This window comes from Gavialis gangeticus, unplaced genomic scaffold (genome assembly GCF_001723915.1).
Source record: "Gavialis gangeticus isolate Ggan-Ray unplaced genomic scaffold, GavGan_comp1, whole genome shotgun sequence".
Classification (NCBI taxonomy): Eukaryota; Metazoa; Chordata; order Crocodylia; family Gavialidae; genus Gavialis; species Gavialis gangeticus.
Genome location: NW_017729033.1, coordinates 69,553,884 through 69,562,508, shown reverse-complemented (window position 1 = coordinate 69,562,508; position 8,625 = coordinate 69,553,884). Strand labels below are relative to the sequence as shown.

General features: G+C 46.9%; 1 protein-coding gene across 1 annotated transcript in view; it reads right to left on the bottom strand.

The window, feature by feature from the left end:
* Positions 1 to 8,625, bottom strand: part of DCUN1D4 (defective in cullin neddylation 1 domain containing 4) — an 85,396-nt gene that overhangs the window by 42,770 nt on the left and 34,001 nt on the right. Inside the window, exon 5 of the mRNA XM_019526353.1 lies at positions 2,669 to 2,760. Coding sequence (XP_019381898.1) covers positions 2,669 to 2,760 — 92 coding nt within the window. The remainder of the gene's footprint in view (positions 1 to 2,668; positions 2,761 to 8,625) is intronic.

Genomic DNA, 8,625 nt, shown 5'->3' with positions numbered 1-8,625 from the left:
ATAAAGGCAATATTAACTGAAGGCATGTGTAAGAGGAAAAAACCTATCAAGTAAACACTTAAAATTCTCATCTGAGAATGCCTTTTCTAGACCTATTATTCACCACTACTAACCGAACCAATCCCCCATTGCTCCATATCTACATCTTGCACCTGCAGCCAGTGGAAAGCCAAAATTCTTTTTAAAAAAAGCTAAGGAATTAAGTATGAGCCATACACACCCAAGCCTGAATCTGCAAAAAAGATTACATCCACTTACCACCTGAAGTACTACACACACTATCAGCCCCATTTCTTACATCTGCCACCTACTTAGTTTCCCTTGGGGCTCAACAAATTTATTTCCCTCCCATTTCAAACTGCTTCCTTCACACAAGTCTGCTTAAATAAGTAGCAGGACATCAGTTGACTTTTGTTACAGAATGTGGAGTACCATTTATGCTGAAAATTCACAGCTGGTAGCCCTAAAAGAAGTTTACTTAGTCAACACCTATTTAATATACCATGATGAAACTGAAGCCATGGACAGACATTACATTTTTAACACAGAAGTGTCAACACACTTTCAAGAGCCACAAAAATGTAGTGCTACGTAAGCGGAGGGAGACGCCAAGCTCCCCAGCTGTAGAGATACATAGTCACTGCAAAGGAGGTGACTTGGACGAGGGGGTAAATAGCACCCTGTTCAAATTTGCTGATGACACTAAGATGTTGGGGGATGTGGGCACGCCAGAAGGGAGGAATAGGCTGCAATAGGACCTAGACAGGTTACAGGGGTGGGCAGATGAGAATAGGATGGGATTCAACGTCAACAAGTGCAAAGTGATGCACCTGGGGGGGGAACAACCGGCACCATACCTACAGGCTGGGGAACTCCCTTCTTGTCAGTACAGAGGCAGAAAAGGATCTTGGAGTCATCATTGATTCCAAGATGAACATGGACCGGCAGTGTGCAGATGCAGTCAGGAAAGCCAACCACACCATGTCATGCATCCACAGATGCATCTCAAGCAGGTACAAGGAGGTGACCCTCCCCCTCTATGCGCACTGGTTAGGGCACAGTTGGAGTACTGCGTCCAGTTCTGGGTGCCGCCTTCAAGAGGGATGTGGACAACATGGAGAGGGTCCAGAGGAGGGCCACTCGCCTGGTCAGGGGGCAGCAGGGCAGGCCTTACGAGGAGAGGCTACGGGACCTGAACCTGTTCAGCCGTCACAAGAGAAGGCTGAGGGAGATCTAGCTGCCTGTTACAAACTAGTCAGAGAGGACCAGCAGGCACTGGGGAAGTCCCTGTTACCCCGTGAACTACCAGGAGTGACCAGGAATAACGGTCACAAGCTGGCAGAGGGTAGATTTAGGTTAGATATCAGGAGGCGCTACTTCACGGTCAGGGCGGCTAGGATCTGGAACCAACTTCCAAGAGAAGTGGTGTTGGCTCCTACCCTGGGGGTCTTTAAGAGGAGGCTAGATGTACACCATGCTGGGGTCATTTGACCCCAGTACTCTTTCCTGCCATGGCAGGGTGTCAGACTCGATGATCTGCTCAGGTCCCTTCTGACCCTAGAAACTATGAAACTATGAGGTGTGATAGGGCTGTCAGTGAGCACACAGCAGTGCCCAATCCCCAGGAGTGGAGCTACTACCTGTGCGCCCCCACACAAAAAAAACATCCCCTTCAGCACAAGAGTGTCAGTGATCAGGAAGCAGCTCCAGGTCCCCCAAACCTACCACCCACTGCCCAGCTTCCAGGGGAAAGAGAATATTGGAGCATTAGGTAACTGTCCACCTTGCTCTTCCTCCCTCCTCTCTTGTTGGGGGGAGGAAGAGAGAGGGGTAGGAGAGGAAACAGCATTGTGGAATGCCGCAAGACTGTGAGACCCCACAGTGTTTACACATCATACGTGGAGCTACAAAATGTAGCAGTACAGAGAAGCTGCTGTTTCATCCAGCAACACTTCTGTAGAGCTTATGCTATTTTTGTAGCCCTACAAATGCAATGCACATCCATGCCTAGAATATGAAATGTAATGACCCATATGCTTAATAATGAAAAATAACTGTAAGGGAAAATTTCTGGGATATGTGATCTGAGCAACGAATTAAGTTTTCTGCTTAGAATTGAAACAAGAGATAGCAGTGACCAACTGAACGTGGCTGCCCAACCTCCCTGTTTGAAAACAGATCCACAATAGCAGGGGTCTAAGTTTCTCAGCAGCAAAGCAATTGGTGAATATGACCCATGCTTTCTGACAGGAGCACTAAACTCAAGAGAAAGATATTTCAGATAGAAATATAAATTAAGTATGACACTTCATTGCTATATAAAAGGTTGACTGTATTTAAAAAGGTAAGTTACTAGCTTGTTTTTTTAGTTACATGTAGCTTAAAGCCAATGAAATACTATTTGAAGGGTTTCCTTGGGATCTAACATATTTATCCCAGTGTGCTTTATGTTCCATCAGACACTAGAGTATCTTGAACTTTTTGGCTTCAGGTTATAAAAGCAGTATTTAAAGATTTGCTTCCTAAAAACTCTGATTTACCAACAAGGCTCTCAATTCAAATTAGAACCCCCTGAAGAATGAAAGAAAGTTAACTTAATATTTGCCCTTAAATTTCAATACAAATTAAATACTGATCAAAAGTAGGTAATTTATACAGATCACCTTACCTGCATATTCATAGAACCATTCTAGGCACCTCTTACTTGAAAAGACTTCTTCCTCTGCTTTTATTCTAGTTGAATCATATTTTCTATACATGCTAAAAATAAAGAAAACAATTCAATTTATTTAATAAGTTAATTTAAAAACTGTTTTAGTCAAGAAATAATTAATAGCCAATGCAACTGTCAAAACCATTTTTGTAGTGATTAGTATAAATATTAGCATTTTTCTTAGTATCTTGACCACGTCATGTCCTATGATTTGCACAACTGCATAACTAAGTACCAGTAAAAGTAAATACTATGTCTGTTCAAAAGCTGAATCAAGTACTTGGAATTCCAACTAGCATCACATGCATGCCATCACAAGCACTAAGAGAAATTATTTATGCAGTAACAGAGATTCATCAAGACACTGCAGTGCCGGTAGTCCCAACTATAGGTAAACACTTTAATAGCACCATCCATTAGGAATATACCATCCGTGCCCCATTTTGATCCCATATGAGGGCAGAAAGGTGGAGATCCACAACCCTCCCCTAGTTTCCTCCAAAGCCCAAACTGTCAAAGTCTCCGAAAGCAGGGACTGAGGTAGGCAGCAGAATCCAAACTGACATTTCAAGAACCAGCTTTACTGTAGGTCAGGGTGGATAAAAATCAACAGTTAAAAATAAATAAATAAACAAATAAATAAATAAATAAATAAGATTTTTTTTACTTAGATGTTTTCGATTTAATCCTATTTTTAAGATGCTTTAAAAAATAAACCTATATAAAGATCGTTTTAATTTAAGATATGTTAAAGATTGAAAATATCACCACGGAATAGGGATTATAACTTCTAATTAGATATTATTTGAGACAATATATTCATGTAACCTTTTTAGAAAAGTTTTATAAATAGGTCACAACAGGCCATGGACTATATTAGAGGCTTCTCTATAGATTAGTAAAGATTAAAGAAAACCACTCTACCCAACGGGACTCAGTGCTCTGTCTCTAGAAGATCCCATTAAGCATCTTGGTGATGCTTAGTTTCGGTTCTCAAACTGTGGATTTGCATCTCCAGGGATAACATCCTTATTAACAGCAGTACATGGAGATGAGAGATAAAAGACCTGATTACCTACCCATCAGCAGCCCCATTGTCTCTCTGCAAGTTTGTGTACACAGAGTCAAGCCCTCACCTCTCTCTAAAACTGCAAAGTTTCAAGAAGTTAAATGAATAGAGGGTTGTTGGGGATGAAGTAGACCTGGACAAGGAGAAAGAGTCTGGAGATAAACGCAAAGAGGGAGGGGAAAAGAAACAAAAGAGAAACATTTTGAGCAGACTATGCCAGAAGTCTTGAGGGATAAGTTTCTGAGACACAACCGCTCTAATGATTTCAGATCTAGTGAAGGAATGGTATAGTAGAAAGGAAAACCTATCATGGCAGCTGGCTTGCCAGGCCATAAAAGAGGAGAAATCAAAGATGAGAAGAAATCTAGAAGAAAGTGAAGACACCCCAAAGCTAATAACATATAGCTGCAGGGCTCATTTGATGTCCTCCTAATACAGCATGGCAAAAAGATCCCCCAAATATCCATGATTAATCTAGTGAATTGGAGATAGTTCACCTCCCAATGACTTCACAAGTATCTGCTTCAATTAGTTCTGGTAAATAAAATAATCAAATCATAATTCAGTTTTCTGATGTAGTTGTAAAATTAATCTGAAAAAATGTCAAAATAAATCATTGCTTTCAAATGTATAGTGTGTACCTTCTAAAATAAAATCTACATCTATCTCTGAGTTATGAATAATGTGCATTAACATTATATCAAGCAAGAATGCACTTTTTGTAGAAAACAATGATTAAATCAATACTTCCTAACCAGTGATTTAAATCGTGGTTTAATCAGGGGTACTTGTGAAGGCCCTAGGGGGCACACGCAGGTGGGCAGGGATGGAACACCACCACCCACCACCCCATGCTACCCCTCCCCTCCCACTCCATGTCCAGCCACACGTCCCCCACCCTGCAGCCGGGGGTACACTTATTAATTAAGGTTGAAAATCCCCTGGTTTAAATCATGATTTAAATCAATTTGATTTAAATCAAATCCACCCTGCAGTAGGTTGAGTAACCACTCAAATTCCTATATTAATATACATATCCTACTGAAAGTGACTAGGCAAAGCAGTATCCCCTTTGGATGTCCCCTTGGCATCTACTTCAACTGTAACGTAAAAAGCGTAGTACAGTAAAAGTCCTGTTTTCCAGCATAAGTAGGGAATGAAGGGTGCTGGTAATCTAAAAATGCTGGTTACCTGAGATACAGGGGTTTCCAGCTGGACTGGAGCCAGGGAGGGGAGGGGAGTGGTGGCCGCACGTGGAGTGGCAACAGCACGGGGTGGTGAGTAGTGGCGGCAGCAGCTGCCACGTGTAAGCTTTTCCCCCTGCATCCGGCCAGCCAGCCAGAAGTTCCAGTTAACAGAAATGCTGGTTAGTAAAATGCTGGATAACAGGGCTTTTACTGTATAGCAATGAAGTTGGCTGTATCATTGTAAAGCATATTTCAAACAGGTACATCTCTGAAACAGGCAGGCTGCCAAAGTGTTCCACATTTTTGAGGGAAAAGAATAGCTAGCCATCTAATGGTTGATAGATATGTGTTGTGTAATTCGTTTCAGCGTTCTCTGCTCCAAGTTTCTGATGCCTTTTGATACACTGGCCACACAGAGTCATAGAAAAGAATAAAAGAGTGTCCTAAAAGACTTAGTCCTTTCGAAGTAATATAGCATGACTCTGAAGTTACTCAAAGTAGGCAGCATTATCTCTTCCACTGTAGTACATAGCTTCAGAAGACAACTACTCAGTTGACTCACTGGTTCCAGAGGAATTCCAAAAAGCATCCCTTTAGGGTATTTGGTGGATGGGTTCATCACTCTAGATGATTAACAAACTGGAAGATGGGATGGAGTGCACTCTCAACAGGTCTGTGGAAGACACCAAGCTGTGGGGAGTATCAGATATGCTAGAGGGTGGGGCTAGGCTTCAGAGTGACATAGACAAATTGGAGGACTAGGACAAAAGAAATCTCATGAAGTTCAACAAGGACAAGTGCAAAGTCCTGCACTTAGCACAGAACAATCCCATGCACTGGTACAGGTGTGGGACCAACTGGTTAAGCAGCAGCTGTACAGAAAAGGACCTGAGGATTACAGTGGACAATAAATTAGATACGAGTCAAGTGTGCCCTTGATGCTAAGAAGGCTAACAGCATACTGGGCTAAATTAGTAGAAGCATTTTCAGTAGATCAAGGGAAGTAATTATTCCCCTCTATTCTGCACTGATAAGGCCACATCTGGAGTACTGTGTCCAGTTTTGGACACACCCTCCCCACCACACTACAGAAAGGATATAGACAAGTGAGAGAGTGTCCAGCAGAGGACAACGATAATGGTGAGAGGGCTGGGGGGACATGACTTCTAAGGAAACGCTGAAGGAACTGGGCTTAGACTGCAGAAGAGAAGACCGAAAGAGGAGTTGATACCAGCTGTCAACTATCTGAAGGGTGGTTCCAAAGAGGATGGAGCTAGGCCGGGACAAGCAATTATTTTGGATGGAGGGCCACTTACTGAGTTTTGGCAAGTCATTGAGGGCCACATGACAGGCAGCCAGGGGCAGACGAATATTAATTTACTAAATTTTTTAGGGGTCCTGCATGCCAGATAGAATGGCCTGGCAGGCCGCATCCAGCCCCCAGGCTACATTTTGCCCACCCCTGAGCTAGACTAGTTGCCAGTGACAGAATAAGGAGCAATAACCTCAAGTTGCAAGAGAAGTTTAGGTTCGATATTAGGAAAAACTCTCTCACTAGGAGGGTGATGAAGCACTTAAGCGGTTTACCTAGAGAGGTGGTAGACTTTCCATCCTTGGAGGTTTTTAAGGCCCGGTTCCACAAAGCCCTGGCTGGAATGATCTAGCTGAGGATGATCCTGCTTTGAGCAAGGGGTTAGGACTAGATGACCTCCTGAGGTCCCTTCCAACCCTAATTTTCTATGATTATGCCTGTGGTATCGCTAGGTTGTTTTACCTAAGAGTTGGAAGTCCCTCAACTCTCCAAGCTAAGAGCCACAAAACAGCATCTAAAGGGATAAGGGGATATATTGAGCACTCCTTCTAATTCAAAAGGCAACTTCAGAAGCTCTAAGACAGTGGTGGGAAAATACTGCCTGCAGGCTGCATCCAGCCCACCAGGCCATTCTATCTGGCCCACAGGGCCCCTCAAAACATTTAGAAAATTAAAATTTATCTGCCCCTGGCTCCTGTCAAAGATGACAGGAGCCAGGGGCAGTAGGACCCAGGGAAAGCCCCGGCAGGCTCCTGCAACAGCAGGGCCTGCCCTACCCGCCCCCCACAAGCCAGAAGCCCCTGCCTAATAGGGGCTTATGGCCAGGGACTGTGGAGCTTTTCGTGGTTGCACCAGTGCAGGAAATTCAGGTGGGTGGAGGACTGCAGGGACCTCCCCAGTCTTCAGGGCCAGGCCACCTCCTGTGAGCTCCACAGTCCAGCCATGCAGCCAGGAGCTGGCAGGAGGGAAAGCAGCTGCGGTGGTTGGGGGTGGAAGCAAACAGAAGTGCAGGGCCTGTGCAGGTGTCCTGGGGCCAGCACCAGCGGGGTCCACAGTGGGGTGGTAAGAGCACAGGATGTGGGCTGACAGGGGTCTGTGGAGCCAGGCTGGGCTGCACCAACAGGGAGCAGAGGGAGCTGGCCCAGCTCCATACAGCCCCTGCTGGCTGGGACCCCACGCTCCTCCTGTCCTGCTCTAGGCCCCACTGGTGCAGGCCCCAGGCTCCCAGCCAGCTGTCACTGGCTTCTGTGCACCCACTCACTCCCAGTGCCCCTGCCCCAGTCCCATGCAGCCCCGACCCTGCGCACCCCATGCTCACCCACAGGCAACAAGCTGGTGCTCATCGCAGGGGAAAAGTGTCCCCCCTCCCTGTGGTCAGAGCCCCATACTGCAACTGCTTGCAACCCACATGGAGCTGCCACACCCCAGGGCAGCAGTGGCAACGGAGAACAGGCACAGGCAGCCCTGCGTGGACTCCCAGCAGCAGCAGCATGGGGCACTGCCAGCAGGGAGCGGGGAAACCACTTTTCCCCCCATGCTGAGCACTAGTTTGTACCCTAGAAATTTCTGCTTGGTGTAGAGGAAAGCGGCGCCCCTGCTTGCCACTGCTGGACAAGGTTTACTGCAACTGCCCACCCAGAGCTCACATCACCCTAGGCTGTGGTGCGGCTGCTTCACCGCGGCCTGTGTGCTGCCCAGCGTGGCAGCAGTGGCCATGCAGAGCAGCCACAGGGCAGCACAGAGGCAGCAAAGCTGCCACACCACAGCCTAGCGAAGCGCAAGCTCCTGGAGTGCAATTGCAGCAAACACTGCCCAGCGGCGGTGACCAGGGGGGGACGCTTTCCTCCACACCGAGCAGCTGTTTCTGTGGAACGAACTGGCACTCAGGGTCGGGGAAAAGTGCCACTCCCCTTCCTCTCCCCACCACCGCTTGGAGCCCACGCAGAGCTGCCTGTACCTGCTCTCCGTTGCTACTACTGCCCTGCAGGGTGGCAGTGGCATGGCAGAGAGGTAGGACAGTCCTGCGTGGCTGCAAGCAGCTGCAACATGGAGCACCAACCAGGGGGGGAGTGCTTTTCTCCCACGCTGAGCACCAGCTTGTTCCCTGCCAACAAGCGCAGGGTTGGGGCTGTGCACTGCTCTCCACCTGTTACGTGGGGCTGGGGCTGGGGCTGGGGCACCGGGAGTTAGTGGGCACATGGGAACCAGGTGGGAGTGTGGGGCCTGCACTAGTGCCCTGGAGCCAGCGCCAGCCGGACTCAGAGCAGGGCGGCAGGAGCATAGGGTCCCAGTCAACATGGGCTCTATGGAGCCAGGCCAGCTCCCCCCCCCCCCCCCCGGTGCA